General features: G+C 38.0%; 3 protein-coding genes across 4 annotated transcripts; 2 read left to right on the top strand and 1 right to left on the bottom strand.

Annotated features, from left to right (window-relative positions):
* Nucleotides 1-638: 638 nt before the first annotated feature.
* Nucleotides 639-10,476, top strand: has3 (hyaluronan synthase 3). Of its 2 annotated transcripts, XM_058751513.1 has the most exons (6): nucleotides 639-1,977; nucleotides 2,106-2,301; nucleotides 3,891-4,310; nucleotides 5,713-6,342; nucleotides 7,426-7,527; nucleotides 7,631-10,476. In XM_058751513.1, exons 3-6 carry the CDS (start codon nucleotides 4,302-4,304, stop codon nucleotides 8,558-8,560), a joined length of 1,671 nt encoding a protein of 556 aa, XP_058607496.1. In that variant the 5' UTR covers nucleotides 639-1,977; nucleotides 2,106-2,301; nucleotides 3,891-4,301; the 3' UTR covers nucleotides 8,561-10,476. The 2 variants fall into 2 exon arrangements, with proteins under 2 accessions (XP_058607496.1, XP_058607497.1); XM_058751514.1 differs by lacking the exon at nucleotides 3,891-4,310.
* A 186-nt stretch (nucleotides 10,477-10,662) lies between these two features.
* Nucleotides 10,663-12,213, bottom strand: chtf8 (CTF8, chromosome transmission fidelity factor 8 homolog (S. cerevisiae)). The gene is made up of 4 exons (XM_058751515.1): nucleotides 12,087-12,213; nucleotides 11,903-11,983; nucleotides 11,702-11,819; nucleotides 10,663-11,515 (listed from the first exon to the last, which is right to left on the bottom strand). Exons 2-4 carry the CDS (start codon nucleotides 11,923-11,925, stop codon nucleotides 11,282-11,284), a joined length of 375 nt encoding a protein of 124 aa, XP_058607498.1. The 5' UTR covers nucleotides 11,926-11,983; nucleotides 12,087-12,213; the 3' UTR covers nucleotides 10,663-11,281.
* A 947-nt stretch (nucleotides 12,214-13,160) lies between these two features.
* tbc1d15 (TBC1 domain family, member 15) lies at nucleotides 13,161-22,774 on the top strand. The gene is made up of 17 exons (XM_058751449.1): nucleotides 13,161-13,286; nucleotides 14,277-14,372; nucleotides 14,867-14,938; nucleotides 15,119-15,260; nucleotides 15,475-15,679; nucleotides 17,081-17,183; nucleotides 17,288-17,485; nucleotides 17,810-17,938; nucleotides 19,085-19,188; nucleotides 19,276-19,370; nucleotides 19,496-19,612; nucleotides 19,849-19,949; nucleotides 20,162-20,261; nucleotides 20,379-20,476; nucleotides 21,266-21,382; nucleotides 21,983-22,069; nucleotides 22,208-22,774. Exons 1-17 carry the CDS (start codon nucleotides 13,263-13,265, stop codon nucleotides 22,412-22,414), a joined length of 1,995 nt encoding a protein of 664 aa, XP_058607432.1. The 5' UTR covers nucleotides 13,161-13,262; the 3' UTR covers nucleotides 22,415-22,774.
* The last annotated feature ends 41 nt before the right edge of the window (nucleotides 22,775-22,815 follow it).

Here is a 22,815-nt window from a genome sequence, read left to right as displayed (position 1 = left end):
ATTCTGTCATTAACGGTTTCTTTTTCCCTTTGCTAGGACTGTTTTAAAGTCAGTGTAAGCACACTTGAATCTTTTGAAGTCCATGGATATCAAAACTGATTGGTAACAAACATTCTTTAAAATGTTTTTTGTGTGTGTTTCACAGAATTCAGTCATACAGGTTTGGAACAACATGGAAGTGAGTATATGATGGCAGAATATTTATGTTTGAGTAAACTATCCCTTTAAGTATTTCTGAGTGAAGCAGGAAACAATGTAGGACAGGAATTTTGGGGGCGTTCAATAACAATGGAGCCAGACTGAATGAGAGTTAGCTAAAACAATGCCTAAATGCTGCAGTTATTACATTTTGAAAAAAAAATAAAAATGCACAGATGAAACATTCACAAGACCAGTAACGCTCTTTTAGAAAGTAAAAATTTAGTAGACATCTAAAGGCCAATTTAGATTTCATGTTGACCATGTTTACGTTAACAATGCATTTTCTGTGTTCAGAAACTTAGAGAATAAGGAGAAACCGGGATAGATATCATTCCTAAACATTTGAATAACAATCAAAACAAAAAATCAGAGGTAGATTGTTAAACTTTGTGTCCCCTTTTTTTTTTTTTTTTTTTTGACTGTGTGTAGCACCTACAGCTCTGCAGATACTTCCGAAGGATGCCAACAATTGGAAGTATCCTTGATCGTTTTAGTCCAGTTTTAACATTTTATTTTGGATTGTTTTGTGACTTTGCATTAAAAACCAGATCAGAGTTTATTCACTGTTTTTATTAAACACAAAGAGGAAAAAGACATGTTTTGGGCCTTCTTCAGTGTGATACAGTAAACTACCATGTTGAATTGCATTATTTTGTGATTCTGTCACAATGCAATGCAGGCTTTGCGAAAGGCAGTTATTGATGGATAGAGCAGTTACTCTATGTATTGGTGTAAATTATATTACACCTGGCAGTAAATTTCAGCTGTCTGCAAAGCATGGCAAAGTAGGGATGCTCAGTTTGCCTGTAATATAAAGCTTATATTGCAGCCTTAAAGGCAAAATAGCAAAAATGAACAGCCTGTTTAATTCTAAGAGTCAGAGAGAATGGATTTTGTCCACGTTTTGATAAGTCAACTTTTTTTGTTTTGTTTATTGCACTTGTATTTAAAGCCATATTCAGAATGTGTTGGCTAATATAATGGCTGTGTAATGTTCAGCTGCCCGGTTGGAAGTCGTAAACTTTGTCTTCGTGTTTCTGCAAAGAAACCTCACAGGCTCTTGAGGTGTCTCTTATAATTGCATCTCTGGTTAGGATCCAAAGACGTTTCCACAGTAAGGGGTAAATCAGTGACGCCGCTGCACAGCACTGAAGCCAGGCCGATGGAGAGTCACACTTTCACCTTCCTTCCCCACAGCCGCCATAATAACCTTCCCACAACTGCTACTCAGCCATGAAAGAGCCATTACGTTAATTACTCCTCCTGCCACGCAGCAGAGTCGGAAAGAGAAAGGGCGTGAGCGTGTTTTACCTGGCCGGTGAATTTCGGGGGGACCGTTTCGAAAACAGAGCAAGTTTTCATTGGGTGCCGGAGGAAGACACAACTGAGATTGGAATGTTTGGAGATGCCGTGGATATTGATTATGTCCGATCTTGCTGCAGTCTATCTTTCTCTTCCTTCTCTCGCAGATCTCTTCATCAGCCGGTGTTGGACCTGCAGGCTGCCAGCAGGAGGGGTGCAGGGAGGGGTGATAGATAAATAAATAACCCAATAAAGGATGCATTGAGAGGGTGTGTGTGTAGCCAAGAGAAGAGGGTGCCTGCTCAAACAGTCCCGAGTCTTGTTGAAGGTTGGCTGCACTGCAGAGCAGGGGGAAAATCACAGAGAAGGGACCTTGAAGGATTTCGGGCTGCACTGCAGAACGATGCCACTGCAGTACAGCACCGACACAGAGGCATGAGGTCCACCAGCGGACCCCCAGCCTCCTCGCACCAGGTGAGAACTTAATTCACAGCTGATAGCAGAGGCCTTCATGCCTCGGGAGGAGAGGGAGGGAGAGACACAAAAAGAAGGGGAGGGAAGCAGAGGAGGCGGAGGGTAATGGTGCTGTATTTTTGGAAAAGGGATCTCCTGAATTAAGTGTGGCTGGAATAAAGATGTAGTGTGAGCAGGAGGCTGAACAAGGACGGTGCTGTGCTCCACTGTGGTGGAGAGGAGCGGAGCAGACGCCTGGCAGACACACACTCGCACACACACCGGCTCAGAGAGACTGAGAGAGAAAGAGAGAGAGCCCACCGTCACAGCTGTGGGGCTGGGAAGGTAAGAGACGTTTAATTCAACTTGAGTTTCATCTTGTGTCTGTATGTATTGTGGGAGTGGATGAAAAATGAAAGCATGCAGCTTGAGAGCTCTGTCATGTGTTCATTGTGTGGTTTTATGTGTGTGTGATACTAAAATTGAGAGAGAGTCAAAGCATGGAGTTTTTGGTTGGGTGGGTAGGTGTGTTTTTGCACAAATAGGCTACTGTAAGCTTGTGTTTGTACGAGGTACTAAAAAAATCACTGCTGCATTAAATAACTTGCAACAAATGGTTATGGATAGCTTTTAGTATTGAACTTGAGAGAATGTGTGGGATTTTTAAGATCTCATATGTGTGTTTTTAGTAATTAGAAACTTAGTTCTAGTGGAATAAGGCCCTCTGTTTCTTGGCACCCTTATTAGTGAGTAAATAAGTGGGCAGCAGGACAGGGTAAAACAGGAAAGCTTCAGAATTTGTGTTTTAAGGGTTGTTGCCCGATTAAGGAAATTGACGTCTGTTTAGCTTTCCATGCCATCATACAGTACATTGACAACACAAGGTTTCTGGTTAGAGTTTTGAAAAATGCTTCTGGAGTTTGTCCAGTTTGTTTGGGACCAGAATAATGAGCAAATATTCAAGATTCACCCCAGCACATAATTTAAAAAAAGACTTGGTAAATATTACATGTGAGTTCAATGCGTTCAACATGCAAATCTGATGTGTTTTATTAAGTTTGATTTAACATTATTTGCTGGGATAATGTGCAGAATCATTTTAATCCTGTTAAATATTTGTATGTAATAGAATGTGAACATTAAATGATTAAAACATGAGTAATACATGACTCTGGGTGTTTTGGATGTTGGATGTGAGAGGATAGGTGCCCCCTAGTGTTTTATTTTATTGTTTTCTATTATTTCTACACTTTTCTCTAAAGCTCTCAAATTTAAATGTTATCTTTATTAGTTTCAGTGACAAATAAGGAGAAATTATTTAAAAGTCCTGTTAAAAAATGTGCCAAATGTAATTTAGAAATGTATTTTTTTTTGTTTACATGGTGGTTGCCTTTTTGTCACGTGACAAAACAGCTTGCCACATTCACTTTGATTTGTCATATGAACGTTTTTAAAATATCAATAACATATTTATTAAAATATTATGAAACATTAACGAATGTTAACAATATTAACTTTTTTTTATATAAATATTTTTGAATGTCTTTTTTGAATTTAAAAAGTATCCGAATTGAATTAATCAAAATTTAAGAAACTGAAGCCATGTTTATCATAAAAGAAATGTATTCAAGTCATTTACATTTGTTAAATGAATTATATTTTTAATGTATTTTTGAATAACTTAATAGATCCAGGGCAAAAAAAAAAAAAAAAAAAAACATAACATCGCTGACCCATTACCAATATAGCAAGCCAAGACATATCATTGAATAGCTATGACATATGACTGTGGTGTGGAGAATGCTGTTTAAAAAGTTTAAACGTATTCTGTATCTGACAGTCTCATTTGTTCATTATTTCAATTGTAATGCACATTAATTCAATGTATTGGCACATTCTCAATTTACCCAAACACATCATGCTCTCCCTTCCAGCCATTCATCTCACTTCCTCTCACCTGCTGCCCTCCCTCTTCAGTCCTGGTGATTCCCAGCCCCCCTTCATTCCTCTCCCACCTCCTCCCTTTGTCAGTGTCCTGTCTCGCATCCAAAGTCCTCATTCTATCTGGACCACACCTGAGAATACAGACTATCTCAGGGCAAGAAGCTTCGGCTGGTCACCCCCATACCAACCTGCAATGCACCTGTGATCCTGTCTGCTTCTGTCAGGGCTGAGAATGCATGATTACCCATGATCATCCCCAGCATTACTCACAAGAGAAACAGACCTGAAAACAACGTCCTGCAGCTTATGGAATATAATAGATTTATTGAAGGCATAACTAAGGATCTGAGATAATTGAGCTCACATGGACTGATCTCCACCTGGGCTGTGAATATTTCATCATGACAACAGTGAGTAACCATTGACCTCTGACCTCTTATATTTGCCGAAAATTAAGATGATTAATTTTCAGTCGTTATATACAGGCATACACTGTGACATACAGGGGTTATGCAGAATGCAATGCAGCAAATAAACGCATTTGCCACTAATCTTGGTTGCTCATCCTGAGTTGATGTAACAATCCTAGTGATCAAAGGCTGTAGTTTGAACACCTTTCATCACACATATGGTTGTGGGTTTGTTTCTAGTGTTTGGAGACTGAGTGATGGTTTGTGTCTTGTTTGACATAGGGCTCTTCTTCACACCCATCCCTCTGAGAGAACAAGCCTCCGGAGGAAGATTCCCTCTAATTAGGGTCAAACATACCACTCTGTATCTGCCTGCTGTCTCTATCTGACCCTCAGGGTCTATACGGTCTGTCTTTGTTCACATCATAGGAAAATGTATAGGACAAGATGAGAAGGGGATAAATCCATTATAGCGCAAAAGCAATATTTGGGATTTTTGTCTGTTAAAGATAAACCCAAATTGCTAATGTGAAAGGATCAGTTATGTGTTTCTTGGAGTTATATGACGTAAAACAGCTAAGTACTGCGCTGGCGCAGCTGTAAATAACTGTGGGAACAGTCAGTTACTGTGGAGGAAAAATCAACAGCCACTTCAGTGGAAGTCAACGTTATTTCTGCCGCTCTTCTCCATTGCGGTGGCTGTTATGATATAAGGGCACTGAGTGAAGCAGCTCTTTCTTTCATGAAACGGGGAGCAGGAGGCAATTGAATGAATGAAAGGGGGGGATTGTTCCCTCGTCTGGGTGCCACTGATTACCTGCCAAACTCAGCCTAGCCTTTAATTAAAGTCATTAACCTGAGAGAATGAGGGAAAAAAGTGAGAGACAAAGAGAAAATAGAGAGAGAGAGAGAGAGAGAGAGAGTGAGAGTGACTGAGAGAGAGTTTCACATGGAGTTTGTAGTATTGTCACAATGTCAGTTGTTGCCAAGTTTTTTTAAATCCATTCAACATTTTAATCGTTCTAATAATCTGTGAATTTCACAAAGCCTGTCAAATAAATGCATTTATTTATTAATAAATAAATAAAGGTATACATCATGGTAGTATTTGATTGTACAATTTATTGAAAAAAATGTTTATATGAGATGATTTTCATATAACATGTAGTGATAAAATATTATTATTTAATAATTGGGAATAATTACATTAGGAATTACAAACAAACTCAAAAGTACAACATTACATAAATGCATCAGATTAAGTTTGAAAAAGTTTGTGTGTATATATATCATTTTTTTTTATACTGGGGTACTCGTGTCATCATGAGATTCACTCTAATTTGAAATAATTAATTATGTTATGTCATTATGTTCATTATGTTATCTTTTTTTCTCTTTTCAGATGCCCTCTCGCTTTGGCACTACGTTGCGGATCTTCATCACCACTCTATTCGCGGCAGTGGTGCTTTTCGCTATCCTACTGGCTTATGTGACAGGTTACCAGTTCATCCACACCGAGCAGCACCACCTGTCTTTTGGCTTGTACGGTGCCTTTCTGTCCCTCCACCTCCTCCTGCAAAGCCTCTTCGCCTACCTGGAGCACCGGCAAATGCGTGGCCCCTCCAGACCCCAGCACCTGCGGCGCACTGTGGCCCTCTGCATCGCAGCCTATCAGGAGGATCCGGACTACCTTCGCAAGTGTCTTCGGAGCATTCGCCGCATTTCTTTTCCCGGGCTTAAAGTAGTGCTGGTGGTGGATGGGAATAGGCAGGAGGATGGCTACATGATGGACATCTTCCAGGAAGTGATGGGGGGAGTGGAGCAGACAGGCTGTGTGGTGTGGAAGGGGAATTACCATTGCGACGGGGATGGGGGAGGAGGGAAAGGCGTGTTGCATGCCGAGGAGGCTGCACGGGTGGCCAGGGTGGTGCGAAGCTGCCGTTATTCCTGCATCATGCAAGAGTGGGGTGGCAAGAGGGAGGTCATGTATACAGCCTTCAAAGCACTGGGAGATACTGTGGATTACATACAGGTAGGTCTTGACCCCACAAAAACCTAAAATGTAATAAAACGTAAAGAATCCTCCCTGAATAAATGTTCACACAATAATACAACTAAAATAATAGGAATAAAGAACATCCATTCCAGACATGCTTGCTTGTTGCTCTCAGAAGGGCGAATGACTTGGGGCCAGATTTACAAACGCCAGCGCAAACCGTCTTTTGGCATTAACATAGTACTGTCAAGATTTACTAAAGACGCGCAGTGAAGAATTAGCACTGAGAAGGCATGGACAATTATTTTTGCGCCTGACCTTATTGAATATGCATTTGTAGGAGTTTCCCTTTCAGATGCAAAATTTATGGGAGTATTAATGAATCATGCAACACGGTTTATTAACATTTGCGCTCGTCAAATTACTGGTATTTTCGCCATTATTTAACGCCTCAAAAAAGCATGTCTTAAACTATTTTGCTGCTGTGTGGCAAGTAGACATCCGCACCTGATGAGCGTCGGCTCTGCTTATTTGCAACTACGCTAATTTGTGCTGCACAGGGTATATTGTGTTGGTCGATATGTAAATGAGATGTTGCGTCTGTGTTCTTTAATTTGCACATTATCAGTAAATCACTTTCAGAAATTTCCATGCCCATTGGCACTGTTTTGGAATTGCACTCCCGTGCTAATTTACATTTTTTAGTAAATCTGGCCCTTAGACTTTCAAAAACATTGGGTTTTAATATTGGTGAGCCAACCATTTACTGTCGCTCTTCATGAGTTCCCTCAATGTCACTGTAATCCGAATCCTTGCAGAACTGAGGTCAAAGATCAGTCTTCTTACCTTCACCTGTAGTCCTGAGCACACCTGTGCTGTCATCAGCCTTTCATTGTTCAACATATGACTGATATCTTTAGAAACAAAGATGACCTTGAAACATCTGTGAGCCAATGTTTGTGGTGCCACTAGTTCTTTGCAACAGTCCTTGCATTGTTCAGACAATCATTGCCAACATCAGCCTCACTTGAAAAAAGGGAAACAGTTGTATATGAGTTGAAGTTGCCGAGAAGTATTCTAAATCATTGTATATACAGTATCTCTTGGTTTTGTTTGCAGGTATGTGATTCAGACACTGTACTTGATCCAGCATGCACCATTGAGATGCTGAAGGTTCTAGAGGAAGATCCAGAAGTGGGTGGGGTTGGAGGAGATGTTCAGGTGAGAAGTTTGCCTATTTTATGTCACTTTCAACAACGGAGACATTTTCCAGCAAGTTTCCTCTTTATAGAACACCTACCAAGAGTTCCATTGTCTCTTTCAGATTCTGAACAAGTACGACTCCTGGATCTCCTTCCTGAGCAGTGTCCGTTACTGGATGGCTTTCAACGTGGAGCGGGCCTGTCAGTCTTACTTCGGATGTGTGCAGTGCATCAGTGGACCTCTGGGAATGTATCGCAACTCTCTCCTCCAGCAGTTCCTGGAGCCCTGGTATCACCAGACCTTCCTAGGAAGCAAGTGCAGCTTCGGAGATGATCGGCACCTCACCAACCGCGTCCTCAGCTTCGGCTACAAAACCAAGTTCACGGCACGCTCACAATGCCAAACCGAGACCCCCACGCAATATCTGCGCTGGCTCAACCAGCAGACTCGCTGGAGCAAGTCTTACTTTCGAGAGTGGCTCTACAATGCCCTTTGGTTCCACAAGCACAGCCTCTGGATGACCTATGAATCTGTGGTCACCGGGTTCTTCCCCTTCTTTCTGGTGGCTACAGTCATCCACCTTTTCTACCGAGGCCGGTTGTGGAACATCTTGCTCTTCTTGCTAACAGTCCAGCTGGTGGGCATAGTGAAAGCCACCTATGCCTGCTTCCTGCGGGGTAGGCTTGTCATGATCTTCATGTCACTGTATTCACTACTTTACATGTCAAGCCTGCTGCCTGCTAAGATCTTTGCTCTGTTGACTATTAACAAAGCAGGTTGGGGAACATCAGGCAGGAAAAAGATAGTGGTAAACCTTATTGGTGCTGTGCCTGTGACCGTGTGGGCAGCCATACTGCTCGGTGGCGTGGTTTACACCATTTACTGTGAGGTTCAAGAGCCCTTTAGTGAGACAGAAAAGGCTCTTCTCATCGCAGGCACCATTCTCTATGCCTGTTACTGGCTTATACTCCTGGTGCTCTACCTGGCCATAGTGGCCAAGCGCTGTAACAAAAGAGAGGAACAGTATCACCTATCCTATGCCGAAGCCTAGCATGGTCTCTCCAAAAGACATGCTCTCTACATGCTGTCAGGGCTCATTTGAAATGGCCCCGTCCTTACCTGGTGCTGCAATCCTGGTTATAATTATGGATCATGTCTAAGTCCAAGAACGTCGGTTGTTAGATGGTTATTTTTTAGCTATGTTAGCTAAGTTGTTAGCTATGGCTACTTGAGAAGTTTTAAACCATGGGGTTTTTATGAGAGCCATAATTTACATAAGCTGAAATCAGGAATGGTGCTTCTCGTGATTTTAAAGCACACAATAAGGAGGCGGCCGGCCAGCCAAGGTGGGAACAAAAAGTTGAGCCAAAGGTTAGTGTAAGAGTGGTAAGTTAATGTAATTAAGCTGACAGACTCATATTAGGTTAATAGTTTATTTTGGTGCTTGGACTTATAACTCTATAGAATGTGAACTGTCGAGCATAGACAGGTGTGTGCCAACACTTGAGGAAACCTGCGTAAGACACTAAGCTCGCCAAACCCAGTCAGTATTTTAATGTCCTTTATCTGACAATCCAGCATAATTCTGTATTTTATCATAGTGGTGCTACCCATACTTTTGTGGGGTAACATGATAGATAGAACCAACAGTATTTAAATGAGAATTTTATGGTTCTCCACAAAGATTTACTACACTGTACATGTTTACAGTTCAAGAATATCAAGTAACATCCAGTTCCAGTGAAAAGGATAATGTCAGGCAACCAAAGAGGATTTTCTGGAGCATCTAGAATGTTTTGTTCCAGCGAGGAAAGATTGATCACCAATTTGTATTCCCATTCTCCTTTTACCATTACATGATAATGTTTTTTTATTATTATTTTCATTATAGGTGGTGACACCAGTGACATAACTAACATGGACAGTGATACTTAAATTATTACATTTTTTCCCCTCAGTCTTGACAACTTCAAAGCATAAACGGTGTTACATTACATGAAAAAGATTTTCCAGTTATACTGCCTGAAACTTTACACATTACACTTTTGTTTACAGACTTTGAATAGCATTTTTAATAGTCATTTTCTATTGAGGTTTATAATTTAATATTTCATTCATGCCTCTCATGTTAAAAATGATCTCAACAGGTAATGAAGCATGTAGACTTGATGATATTTGCTGCTTTTTCTCACCCCAAACTAATTATTGATAAAGTATGTGTTAGCCAATTCTGCATGTTAGCCAGATGTTACAGAGTCTGACCACCTTTGCAAATTCTTACGACCCTTTCCTGTAATACATAAACTTACTATATTATTCCCATTAGTTTAAGATGTTCAGTTAGCTAGAAAGACAAATACAAAAAAAGTGAACTTAAGTAACTTATTTATGGTATGCAAAGTTAGGTGGTTTTAAAGATTACTATATATATGAATCAAAGGTGTACAGTGGGCTGTTTTTCCACCCTCAGCCCACCCATGCAACAATTAGTAGATTTACTTCAGTAGCAGTTCGCTGTGAATGCAAACGCTAACTTTTTCTGCTCCCTTCCCCCCAAAACACACATTAAACTCTGGCAGAGATCTAAACACTGAGGCTAGTGTGCATATGTGTGCAAGTTTAGAGAGAAGCTTTTGCTTGTGCATTACATGTGATAACTGTGTCTTAACAGTGAACTGCTGTGGACTGCAGCGTCCTTTAAGGCTGCAAAAATAAGATGATGACTCTGATGACACAATGCAATTATGAAACCAGAGCTATATCATGTTTACAATCAAACTTGGAATTGCATTGTTCACATTTGTGTGTTTTCAGATTTTATGCAATTCAGTTGTAGACTGGGTGCCAAACTTTTAAGACTGATATGCTCCTCAGGAACATAGTGCGGGGCTTAAAAATTATACTTTGACAAATTGGGTTTAAGCAATATACAAGCGGTAGAAACAGAGCCACATTTACAGTGGGAAAAAAAGTTTTGCTCTGCTGTCTGCCAAACACAGCCAATTAATATGTAGATGATTCATTTTAATTATCAGTAAAAACTAGCTCATACATTTTCGAGTTTATTGTAAAGTAATATATATTTTTGTAATGTAAAATTCAAAGATATTTTAAACATGCAAGAATCCTGACGCATTTTCCTAGGAAACTTTATTTTATGGGAAACATGTTAAGTTATTTTCATAACACTGTACAGATTAGAGAATAATAAATTATTCACAATCCATAATAGAAGAGGTTAAGTGTTTTTAACCAAAATGCACAGTTGTTTTACAGATCGCCACTGGCAGCTTACGTCTACTCACAAAATAAAATATTCAAGTGTTGATGAAACGTCACCATTTAGTCTGTGTGTCACAGCTAACCTGTACTTCCACAATGTACAATACCTAGAAATGGCCATCATGGTCTTTTTAATCTCACATGAACTTTACATATTATGTTTTATGTATTTATGTACATGCATTCTTTAAATTTGTACATTTCCCATGTAATTATTTTTGCAAACACTTGTAACTGATGTTTTGATACAATAAACTTCCATTCAAAAGAGAGCATTTTCTTTCTTTTCTGATTTTCAAATTCACGTTAGGCCTATTACTTACATTACTTAGAATATTTGTATTTTGTTCAATGTTATTGTCAATTACTCATTCCTGACAACAATGCACAAAGATATCAATCCACCATTCAAAACAACATTTATATTCACATTTAGTTACAAATCTAGAATTCTGTGCTGATCAGTCATTCTCTGATATCCGAACATAAGTTATACCTTCTTTGGCACATTAGTGATGATGGGTTTGGGTCGGGTTTTAAAGATGAGCTTCTTTTTGATGAGGGCGAAAACAGTGTAATATGTTGGTTTCTCTTGGTTGGTTTCCATCACTTCCTCTCCATCCTGAGGGAGTCCAGAGTGCTTCATCAGAACAGCAAAGGGCTTCTCCAGTTTGACCTGTTTGCCATAAAGGATGTGATGTCCGACTATTAGCACCGGTAGACCCTTGGAGAGAGGACAAGTCAAGAATTTACCATAGGTAAATAGATTAATATTAGTGTTTTTCCATTTGATATGTTTCCATATTTAGTCCAAACTGCCTTCAAATAGTGTGGAATAAAAAGTACTTCATAATGTACTGCAAAAATACAATTTCTTCTCTTTATTACTGTCTTTATACTAAAGACAAACCTCTTTTGTATAGTGCAGGTCTCCCATCAGATTTCCTGCAAGTCCAGTATTCTGTCTGGACACCATTTCTCCCTGAAGCTCCACCAGCAGCCATTCAGCTGGACCTTCACCAGCTTTACTGCAAAACACACCGAAAACCGTTTTCAACAAGCACTTTTAGATCATGACCTGTAAAAACATAGCTTAAGTCTTCGCACCAACCTCGAGATGACTATTTGAACCATTCCTTCATCTGTTTCCTCTGTGTCAGGATTTACAAATCGCAAAATTCTTCCTGCTCATCTGAAACGTTGACAAAAATAAACAAGTCAAATATTACCTTTACTCCACAACTGACTGTCTACATGAATGCACGGAAATATGCTACATTCATAAATACACTCACTTCTCAGATCCGTTGTTGTGCATGATCATGACAGTAGCCCCTCACAGGTTTCCCGCCAGTGCGAGTTACATTTCAAAATAAAAGTCTCGCTGTGGTGTGAACCAGTAGAGGGCAATCGAGGTTCGTCTGCAAATATTGTGGAGCCAGTGCATTGCGAAAGCCTTTCGTAAAGCTTGCCTTTTTTTTAGGTGTAGTTAATAATTTTAGTTTTTTTTCCCTCAAATTTCGTTAATTGTTTTTGAGGTTTCTGACAAATTAATTCAGACAACTAATACAATAGTCTTGTATATGAATTTTGATACAATTGTTTATTAGAGATTGGAGACTAACGATACAATTAAAGTTCTTACTCTGTCCAGAAAATATAACATACATAAAGTAAAATATATGTCTGTTGTACCCAATATTAGATGTAATGTGAGTTTTCCACTAACTTAAAGATTTTTATGATTCCATATTTTTATAAAGAACAACAGTAAAGCTAAGATGACATTTCTGTCTGAAAAAAAGATAATACATAATAGTTATAGCCTATGACTAATTTTTGTTGTAAGAAGTAGGCCCTATATCTAGTCGATTAGTATGCATATAAATGTATATGTTTTGTAACTGTTTCTTCTTGTTAAAAATCTAATTAAAAAAGATGACTCTCAGGAAAACAAGAGAAAGAAAGGAAAATAAAATGACTCAAGGATACTCAAGAAAACACAACCTAGACAAAAGAAGACATAAACTATTTATATTTCCCAATTATACAACTTACAAATACAGAAAAACTCGATAGCTTTTTCAGTTTGTGATTTCACTCGGCAACGTCACGAAGTTAGAATTTTTGTTTGTTTGTTTTTTTAAAGTAAATTAACAGGTAAATATATAAATATAATATTACTAAAGTATATAAATAAAAAATTATTAACACGAAAACAAACGAAAAAAAACTAAGCTAAATGTAAACAAATGTGAAGCGGTTTCGGGGCAACCACTGCAAACCTCTAATAATGATGATGATGATGATTATTATTATTATTAAACTTATAATTAAACCTATTATTAAGCGTTTTGAAATGTGTGTGTGCGCATGCGTGGCGTTGGCCATGCGGAAAATGACTCGTCAGTGTTGTTGTGGACCTCTGACAGGCACGTGAGCGGTGCTACGTCGTCTATTTAGCAGTCGACATGGCGGCCACAACTCCTCCCAAGGTACAGAGCATGCAGTTTTCTAAGTCAATACACGGTCAAAACGACAAATAGCTCAATTTTACCGGTGTTTTTAGGTGGGTTGAGGCGTAGATATTCTGTTTGACTAGCTTTTTGAGCTGTCGGTGCTGGGAAATAGATGATAGACTGGTCTGATAAACTGCTGTGTTTAGCAACAGTTAGCCTGGCTGCTAACTCCCAAACACCCTGACATACAGCTGATAAAACTGCGAAAAACACGGGTGTCAGAAGAAGCGTTTACGCTGCCAGTTACGGCACGACCGCAATTTTGATCGTATTTGGGCCGTTTAGACAGTAAAATAAAAAAAATCACCGTTGTGTCTGTGCTTAACTAGTGTTGAGTCATGAGCTGCCTGGCAGGTTAATGAAGATCATAATCTAGATCAAAAACATGTTTTGAGTTGCCCGATAGACCAATAGTTTATCATCTGATTCAGGTGAATTCAGTCCATAAGGAAACTAGCTTTCAATATTTCCAATTCTCATAATGAGCTATTTCTTGGCACTACAGAACTTCATCGTTTTCTCGTGTCTGTTATTTATGCATGAGCAAGTACCTTTACCACCAAAATGTTTTGATGGTTGAGTGACTTACCAATTACATCTACCAATACTACACAGATTTAATATGGAAATCTTAACATGAAACTATGTGCAATGCTCAAGTGGTGCAAGTTATTGCAAGGTTGTTTTCCAAGGGTTATTTTTAGTTTTGCAGTGATCAGTTTCATGTTTTTTATTGTAAGGGAGCCTACAAGAACATTCTGTTTGTGTCAGTATGACAGGAGCTTTTTGCTCCTTAAGTTCAAGCCTCAGGCTGCAGACTTACTTGCCTTTTAAGGCACAGGGCGCGGAGTACCATAACAGGATCTTGAAATGTTTGTTTTAGTGACCTATTTAGAGAGAATAATATCTCTGGTCACTGTAAATCAAACTGTATAATGTTCTGGTAACACATACTTTGTTTTTCAGGTGGTGTTTGAACACGAGGGAGTCTTCATTCACTCATCCCCAGATGAATCTGAGGATCAGGATTTAATATCAGGGTTCCTCAGGATTGTTGATAAGGTATGGATTTTGTCAGTTGCTTTATTTCTTGCTATTGACATTATTTAGATTTAATGAGAGTATGGTTTTAGAATTATTATGATTTACCTTAACTGGGTCATTGTGACATACATAAGCTGTTATACCACATTCTTGTGTCATTGTTAGGACAGCTGCTCACGAAACATTTCTTCTTATTATAATCATTCATTTGAATAAAACTGTAAATTTTTTCAAGATTCATTGTTGAATAGAAAGTTCAAAAGAACAACATTTTTGTAATATTAATAGTTCACGAAAAATCATCATTTACTCACCCTCAGTTCCAAACCTATGAGTTTCTATTCCTTTAAGATAGAAATCTGGTGCAACATTTTAAATGTCTTTACTATCACTTCTGATCAATTTAATGCTTCCTTGCTGAAAAAACAACAACTTTTAAAAATGTGTAAATGGTAGTGTATCTGTCTATCAGTATCTCCCAATATCTCTAATATTTTCTTCTTTAAATGTAGGATGGTGAAACCCTTGTGGAATATAAACCACTGGAGGATGCAGATCCCTCAAACATGCTGTGTGCCTGCAAGGTTTGTTAGTTCATTCATAAATTATGCATTTCCTGTTTCATCTGTGAGAGTTTGCATATTAATGTTGACTGTGAGTTCAAATCACTTCTGCAGTTCATCTGTGCTCTGTACTGGTATTTTATGATTCTTCATAGTTCTGGATAAGGATAACCTGATTTTTGTTTGTCTGATTGTGTGAAGGACTCCAGCTCAGTGGTGGAGTGGACTCAGAGTTCAGAAGACAACCCTCACCGTCCTATTGACCATCAGCTGAGCTATGAAACAGAGTGGGACATGATCAATGCTGTTTCATTCCGGAGAAAAGTCCACGCACATGGAGATGGTAAACAGTTGCACTTCTATAGGTCAAATGTGGTTAAAATGCTTTAAAAATCAAAATTGCTGTCACTATGCACTTTACTCAGTACCTAACATGTTTCAGCATGTTATCTTGTGCATCAGTCAGTGAATTATATGTCTGGTACTTTTTTCCTAAACCAGAAGATGGAAATCTGTAACAGTAACCAAGATTATAATTTATTGTCATATTGTCACAGGTGGATCAAACCACACTAATGACCGGAACAAGTGGGCCTTCTCTTTTAATGTGTGTGACCTCAGGTCTATCACAGTCAAATGTGAGGGCTGGTCATACATCACTTTCCGCTTGAAGGATGGCACAGCACTGCCAGCTATTCATTTCCACCAGGGAGGGAGCGCAACATTCCTGGATAGCCTGAGGAAATCAGTTCAGATCAACGAGTAAGTGAAGTGTCAAGGGTTGATTTAGTCTAAATAGGTCAGGCATAATCTGTGACTCAGCTGTAGGCAAATATTGCGTAATATCTATTTCAATATCATTCTATTTATGAATTGTTTGCCAATGCTGTTTTTATTGCAGCATAAGCCCAGTAGAGTGCAGTCATGAGTTACAGACATTTTATAAATGATTTTGAATACATTATAAACAGTGCTGCACAGAACCCACACACTTATTTAATGTATTTCTGTGCACGTTGTGGGGTTAGATCCATGGAATGATTTTAAATTCGGGTTAAATTATTGGAAAAAATACCCTGTTACCAGATTTGGTGCCAGGTTAACTAACCACTTGCGCCAACTTAAACCCTTTTTATTAATGGGAGGAGAGTATTTAAATGAGTCATACAAGGTGATTTACTAAGGTTTGCGGTAGTTTACTACCATTTGCACTATTAATTAACGCCCAAAAATGTCATGTATTAACCCATTTTGGTGCAAGTGTTGTTAGTAAATTACACCTTTCTCTCCCCTTCCACTTCGTAAGGAAAGTTACAACAGCCAAGTGCATGAAGTGGCCAAAATTTCCTTTCCTCCAGGGTTCAATGTTTTTGCACTTTTTCTTTTTGGTATTTTCAGTGTGAACTCCTCATTCACACTATGAATACTAAAAAAGGCATAGAAAAGTGTGCTATTTGAAATGCACCTCATGTCTTTTTGTTTCTGAGAGCATTAATAAGCATATTAGCTTTTACAAATTCTTGTGTGGACTGTCAGACATCTTCCTCTGAATGAATATGGCTTACATTTTTAATTCTTCCTGTTTTTATCTTAAAAGTGACCCCTGACCTTTTAATTCACTAAATACCACAGGCACTAATATTACTCTCTGTGACTCACAGAATTCTTTATCCAAAGATTTCGTCCTTTAAAACAGAACACATCAAACTGTAACCCAATCTGCATGCAAACGAGACGGAGTATCTCGGCACCTTTGAGGAAGTCTAGCATGTGTTCTGTGGCGAGAGGCCGAGAGCGTGATTCATGTAAGGTCGAACAGCAGCTGTTCGTTTAGAGTTAAGGCTTTATGAAAGGGACAGGAAGACACTCTCCCCTGCGTTAAATATCACACCAGATTAAATCCACCAGTAAGCACGCTGATTTCAGTGCTGCCGAGGAAAAGATAGCTGTTATTAAAGTTCTTATCTGAGTCTCCATAATGAAACATAGGCTTGGCTTGGTTTGCTCGGCTTCTCCCGTCATTCAAACCACAGAGCGATATGGCCAGTTATGTCATATGTTTACAATTCAAATACTTGTTGTTATTTGTACTCTTGAAATTATTGATGGTATACTTTAAGGCTATACAATGAATGTTAATATAGTTGTTTCTGTCTTTTAAAGGAGTCCTGATGATGAAAGTGTCTTGATTGTCAGCACCTACAGCAAAACCTTCTCACAGTCCTTTGAGAATCTTCTGGATGATACAAACTATGGCTTTGTACAGGTTTGTGATTTACAAAATAATTGATTCGTAAGAGTAACCATGTAAAAATGTTAATTTATGTGATCGAAAGTAGTCTTCACACTATTATCTCACTTTCCAACCAGAAATTCAAGAAAGATCCTTATACAACAACGCTGGGTGGCTTCTCTAAAGTCACAAACTACCTCTTTGACGCGTTTCGGGTGCCTGAATTAGAGTGTCACCAGCGGCCTTCTGAGGAGGTGGCAGATTTGTTGGGAGAACTCATTCCTGGACTAGAGATTAACCAGCAGGAAGAGCCTGGATTTGAAGTCATCACCAGAGTGAGTGCAGATCTAATTGCAGCCCAAACGTTGACTTAGGCTACGTTTACACAACAACGATGTAGTCAAAAACTTGCATTTAAAAATTTTTGTTTGTTTTGTTGCACTTTGAAACCCGTTTTCAAAATTATGCGTTTTCAGTTCCCGAAACGCCATTGTCGTGTAAGCGAACAGGCAAAATACACAAAAAGTTTCCCGTTTTTGGCTGAAAACGTTGTCATGTAAACGGCCCCTTAGTTGAGTCTAGACACAGACAGACTATATGAGCAATCCTGTATAAAAAATACTGTTATGGTAAATTGATTTGAGGTGTTTGTGTTCCAGCTTGATCTGGGACCGAGGCCAGAGGTGCAAAGAAGGGAACCAGTAACAATGGAAGAATGGGCAAAGTATCAGGACTCAGAGGGAATAATAACCAACGTACCTCACTTAAAGGATTTGATATTTAAAGGGGTAAGAAATTGCTTTGAATATCTTCCTCTAGCTCATTAATCTACCTACCTACCTGACCCACAGGATATCCTTTGTCTGTTGCTTATGCTGTTGTGGTCTTCTAACACTCTTCCCCTTTTTCACTGTAGTCTTCAGCTTCTCTTTGCTTGTGGTTTTGTCACCTTATCTTTGACCTTGTTTCTCCTCTTGTTAACCTTTGTGGTATATTGCAAATGTTTAGGTCACAAGTTCCTTTTTTTTTTTACATGATTTACCCATCTGTCTTTGTTCTGCATCATAAAGGAAATCACTTACCCTACCTAACATTTACAAATGTGTTACAAAGTTAAAACGTTTTTACACATCAAATAAATGTTAGGTAGGGTATGTGATTTCCTTTATGATGCAGAACAAAGACAGATGGGTAAATCATGTAAAAAAAAAAGGAACTTGTGACCTTTCCACAAAGGTTAACAAGAGGAGAAACAAGGTCAAAGATAAGAAAACGTTTTAACTTTGTAACACATTTGTAATTTATTATTGTGATGACAGCTGAATTTCCAGCAGCCATTACTCTGGTCATGGGTGTCACATGATTTTTTTAAAGAAATCATTCAAATATGCTAATTTGGTGCTAGTTGTATCAGGGTTTCCAAAAATATGAAGCAGCACATTTTTCTGGATTCTTTGATGAATCGAAAGTTCAAAAGGACAGCATTTATTTGAAATTGATTTTTTTGTAACAATGTAATGTCTCTTCTTACACTATTTATCAATTTAATGCATCCTTGATGAATGAATGTACTTAAAAAAAAAAAAAATCTTACTGACCTTGCTGAGACTTTTGAATGGTACATTGTTTCACTCATTCTACATCAGTAACAAAGCATTATAGATGCATTAAAGGTACAGCATTTCAGTATCCCAGTCTGATACATTTGGGTGGATTTAAATATAAATGCAATATAAAACACTACATTTTATATGTTCAAACACCGCGACTTGATTTGGAAATGAGACAAGTCTGAGACGAGCTTGTTGTGGTGTCCTATTTTTCCTGTGAGTTCTTGTCCACCTCCTTTCACCTGTTTAGACATGTTTAGTAGACCTGTTTTTAAATATTTCAGAGGATGTAGCTTATCAAGGCTGCTGATTTGTTCTCAACAGGGTCTTTGCCACGCAGTGAGGAGGGAGGCCTGGAAATTTTTGCTCGGCTATTTTCCATGGAACAGCACTCATGAAGAAAGGAAGCTCCTGCAAAAGAGAAAAACGTATGTATGTTTCAATCAGCGTTTGATTTAAAGCTCTCTTCTTATCAGATTAAGCATACATACGATCATGTGTTCATCTATCAACAGTGATGAATACTTCAGAATGAAGCTCCAGTGGAAGTCAGTAAGCGAGGAGCAGGAAAGGAGAAACTCAAGGTTACGAGATTATAGGAGCCTTATTGGTATGTATTTAATTACATCACAAGTTTTATTCTTTGGTTGTTTTAAAAATGTTTTCAAGGTATATTTCCTTGCACCTTTTCATTACCTGAATGAAGCTCAATTTGTGGTTGTTGAATCTCTTTAGAAAAAGATGTGAACCGAACTGACCGAAATAACAAGTTTTACGAAGGCCTGGACAACCCTGGCTTGATATTACTACATGACATCCTGATGACGTACTGCATGTATGACTTTGATTTAGGCAAGTGACTACACGTGTTTGAATCATCGTTCAGTGCAGCTTCTCTTAATAAAAAATATCATCTACTGTTACGTAAACTCCCATGCTGATACCTTGTTTTTACCAATCATCTGAAATCCTTTGGTTTATGTCAATGTGATTTTAATTGCACATTCAATTATTTAGATTATGGATAATCTTAAGTGCTTTTTATTGTAGAGATGCTTTTATTTACCCAGTTTCCTGTTTCTGTGCAGGGTACGTGCAGGGCATGAGTGATCTGCTCTCTCCCATTCTCTTTGTGATGGAGAATGAAGTGGATGCCTTCTGGTGTTTTGTTTCCTTCATGGATGAAATGGTAATGCAGTGTGTTTATTACAGCACATCTCTCTTTAGCACTCTTGCGTCTGCTGTGTATGAGAATATTTGGCTGCATCAATAAAGCATGTTTCTGTCCTCACGCTATTACTGTTGTGTGCAAGCACATTAAATGGATCTAGTCAACCTACAAATGGTTTACTTGTAGTTGTCCAGGAGATTTTTTTTTTAAATCACTCATTTTTGTCACAGCATGAAAACTTTGAAGAGCAGATGCAGGGGATGAAGACCCAACTAATCCAACTCAGCACTTTGCTTCGGTTGCTAGACCTGGCCTTCTGGAACTACCTAGGTAAGATACCCAGAGGAAGACTTATTAGAAATAGTCTTTTTCATTAATGTTAATATTTTAATTCTGTGACCATTAAGTAGCCATTGTGTTTATTTATGTGTTTATTTGATTTTACAGAGGCACAGGATTCTGGGTACTTATATTTCTGTTTTCGCTGGTTATTGATCCGATTCAAGAGAGAGCTACATTTTCAGGACGTCCTTCGCCTTTGGGAGGTGTGTAATAACTATCCGTTGTTGTTTTATCTTTTGGATACAGATATGGCCATCTGTACCATTTCTCTGTTTCACAGTACAATGTAGCCATTGCCTGTGATAATTTTGATAATACTTGATTAAAGTGCCCCTATTATGAGTCATGAAAGGTTCATATTTTGGTTTTGGGAGTACCCAACAACAGGTTGACATGCATGCAAGGTCAAAAAACACTTTCATTTTCTTATAATATGCATTTATTTTTACCTTATTTGCTCAACGACTCTCAAACGATTCGTTCAACGATTCATTTTTCTAAACCCCTCCTTTGCGTGACACTAATCTGCGGTGATTGGTCGATTTCATTTAAAGCAGTGTTTGTGAGTGCTTTGTGTACAGCCGTTACCAGGGAAACAGCTATTTTTAACACTCTAAAAGCTGCCCCTAGTGGCGAATAATTAATTTGCATTTTCATTCAGACCAATGCAAAAATCAAGTTTTCCCAGGTCTGCACGCGCACCAATGGGCAGGCAATATGCTAATGTTTCATGTTGACGACAACATGAAACAGCTTGGGATTCGTTTTAAAAACGACTCGTTTCAATGATTCAGAGCTGACTCTTTCTTTTGAGAGACAATAACTTTATACACGGTGCACTTTCAGATTTAAAACTTTGCAGGATGTTTTCATTCACTTAGAGCTGTCTTACTGCATGAAAGGTAATTTTCAAAAATCCATAATAGGGGCACTTTAAGTGTTATTTTGGCATTTGATGTAATGTTTTATTCAATTTATATTTTCTCCTTCAGGTCATGTGGACCAGACTGCCTTGCCAAAACTTTCACCTTCTGGTGTGCTGTGCCATTTTAGACTCAGAGAAACAAAAAATTATGGACAGAAAATATGGATTCAATGAAATCCTAAAGGTTAGTATTAACTGTATCTTACAAACTACCATTCAAATTTTTTTTAATTACAATTTTGAAATGTTAAATTAATTCTTCAATTTAGCAAGGATGCATTGATGTTTAAGAACTTTTATAATGTTACAAAATATTTAAATTTAAACTTTCTATACATAAAAAAAAAATCCTAAAAAATATATATATTATGGTTTCCAACAAATAATATTACATAGCACAACCATTTTTAACATTTAACAAGACATTTAACAAGAAATGTTTCTTGAGCGCCAAATCAGCATATTAGAATGATTTATGAAGGATCATGTGACACTAGACTGGATTAAAGACTGTGGAAAACCTTTGCTAAATTACAATTTAAAATATATTCAAATGAAAAACTTTTTTGAAAATGTAATAATAGTTTACAATATTAGTTTTCTGTATTTTTAATCAAATGCAACCTTGTTGAGCATTAGAGACTTCCATGAAAAAAAAAAAAAACATTTAAAAAAAAAATCATACTGGCCCTAAAATCTGAACTGTTTTGTGTGTATCAACATTTTATAACATACATAAATTAGCATGTAGAGAAATTGTTCACCTATTATGTTTTCTTTACAGCATATAAACGAACTCTCCATGAAACTGGACATCGAAGAAATCCTTAGCAAATCTGAAGCTATCTGCATGCAGATAAAGAATTGTAAGGTATGTCCTAAGCATGATTGCAGATAGTGGGGTATGTGATCTATAACACTTTTTTTCTTTTTTCTTTTTTAATCAGTATTATGTGATTTATTTTATCCCATTAATACAAGTTTTGAATCTCTTCTGATTCCCTCTAAGGACTTGCCCCATTCAGTGAGCGAGATTCTGGGTCTCAACACAGTCACTGAACTGTCAACAGCTTTAGAAACCAGTGAATATGGAATTCTTGAGTCACCTCAGACCTCACCAAGATGCACACACAGACAAGATCACGTCGTCTCAAACGGCCACAGCCACTTAAAAGAAACAACACACAACGGCTGCAAAGTAGCCTTCATTTCTTAGTGTACAGCACTACAAGATGTATATTACAGATTTTATAGCCCCTGTATTCCAGCAAGATGAACAGGATTGGGTGTCATGTAGATATTTGCTACCAAATGCCACATTGTAAAATATCCCAGAGAAAATATATGAATGTAAAACTAGGATCCAAAAGGATCCCTAAAGCATTATTTTTGTAATATCTTGTACCATATTGTCTTTCATTGAAATAATCATTCCTTCTCACTGTATTGAGAGAGTTTTCATAATGTTTCAGAGGTGGGGTATCCATTGTTGAATATCATATATTTTTTGTTCTTATCAGTTTGCCCTTTTCCTAAATAATTCAGATTCAAATTAAAATCTGTCTTCCTTCCATTAGATTGCGAGTTATATTTATATTATGCCTTCTGGGGGTTTTT

Source organism: Onychostoma macrolepis, chromosome 18, assembly GCF_012432095.1.
Source record: "Onychostoma macrolepis isolate SWU-2019 chromosome 18, ASM1243209v1, whole genome shotgun sequence".
Classification (NCBI taxonomy): Eukaryota; Metazoa; Chordata; class Actinopteri; order Cypriniformes; family Cyprinidae; genus Onychostoma; species Onychostoma macrolepis.
The sequence above is the reverse complement of the archived record's forward strand: the minus strand, read 5'-3'. Positions and strand labels throughout refer to the sequence as shown.

What these genes read in the sequence shown, in the direction of transcription:
- has3 (XM_058751513.1), top strand. An exon ending in ATACTGTGGATTACATACAG is followed by an intron (nt 6,343 to 7,425) that starts GTAGGTCTTGAC and finishes TTTTGTTTGCAG; the next exon opens with GTATGTGATTCAGACACTGT. An exon ending in GGGTTGGAGGAGATGTTCAG is followed by an intron (nt 7,528 to 7,630) that starts GTGAGAAGTTTG and finishes TGTCTCTTTCAG; the next exon opens with ATTCTGAACAAGTACGACTC.
- chtf8 (XM_058751515.1), bottom strand. Translation starts at nt 11,925, where the DNA reads ATGGTTCAAATAGTCATCTCGAG. An exon ending in GTTCAAATAGTCATCTCGAG is followed by an intron (nt 11,820 to 11,902) that starts GTTGGTGCGAAG and finishes TGTGTTTTGCAG; the next exon opens with TAAAGCTGGTGAAGGTCCAG. An exon ending in ACCTGCACTATACAAAAGAG is followed by an intron (nt 11,516 to 11,701) that starts GTTTGTCTTTAG and finishes CCTCTCTCCAAG; the next exon opens with GGTCTACCGGTGCTAATAGT.
- tbc1d15 (XM_058751449.1), top strand. Translation starts at nt 13,263, where the DNA reads ATGGCGGCCACAACTCCTCCCAAG. An exon ending in TCCTCAGGATTGTTGATAAG is followed by an intron (nt 14,373 to 14,866) that starts GTATGGATTTTG and finishes CTTTAAATGTAG; the next exon opens with GATGGTGAAACCCTTGTGGA. An exon ending in GATTTGAAGTCATCACCAGA is followed by an intron (nt 17,486 to 17,809) that starts GTGAGTGCAGAT and finishes TTTGTGTTCCAG; the next exon opens with CTTGATCTGGGACCGAGGCC.